Source organism: Passer montanus, unplaced genomic scaffold (assembly GCF_014805655.1).
Source record: "Passer montanus isolate IOZ18808 unplaced genomic scaffold, ASM1480565v1 scaffold177, whole genome shotgun sequence".
NCBI classification, from domain to species: Eukaryota; Metazoa; Chordata; class Aves; order Passeriformes; family Passeridae; genus Passer; species Passer montanus.
The window spans coordinates 210,787-211,129 of NW_024365048.1; the positions used below are offsets into that span (position 1 = coordinate 210,787).

Here is a 343-nt window from a genome sequence, read left to right on the forward strand (position 1 = left end):
CCGGGGGCCCCCCCTTTGGGGGGCCCCCCCCCGTGCGTGACACCCCCCGTGACCTCCCCTCTGTGATCCCCCCGATCGTGGGATGCTCCCCGCGACCCCCGTGCCTCAGTTTCCCCCGTGTCGCGTCCGAGCCCCCCCGGGGTGGGCGGAGCCGAGGGGGGCACCGCCCCTCACGCCCCCCCTCCCACGGCACCGGGCCCCGCCGGCAGCGGCACCCACGGACCCCCGGCACCCGCGGGACCCCCGGGACCCCCCGCCATGGAAGCGCCCCCAGAGTCCCCCGAGGGCGAGGAGACCCCCGCGGGACGGGGAGAGGGCAGGTAAGGGGGGGCACGGGGGGCTG

The 343-nt window shown here is 80.2% G+C and overlaps 1 protein-coding gene across 1 annotated transcript in view; it reads left to right on the forward strand.

Moving 5' to 3' along the window:
* Positions 1-258: 258 nt before the first annotated feature.
* The window catches only part of IMPDH1 (inosine monophosphate dehydrogenase 1), a 9,784-nt gene continuing 9,699 nt past the window's right edge, over positions 259-343 (forward strand). The window contains exon 1 of the mRNA XM_039704568.1: positions 259-320. Coding sequence (XP_039560502.1) covers positions 259-320 — 62 coding nt within the window. The remainder of the gene's footprint in view (positions 321-343) is intronic.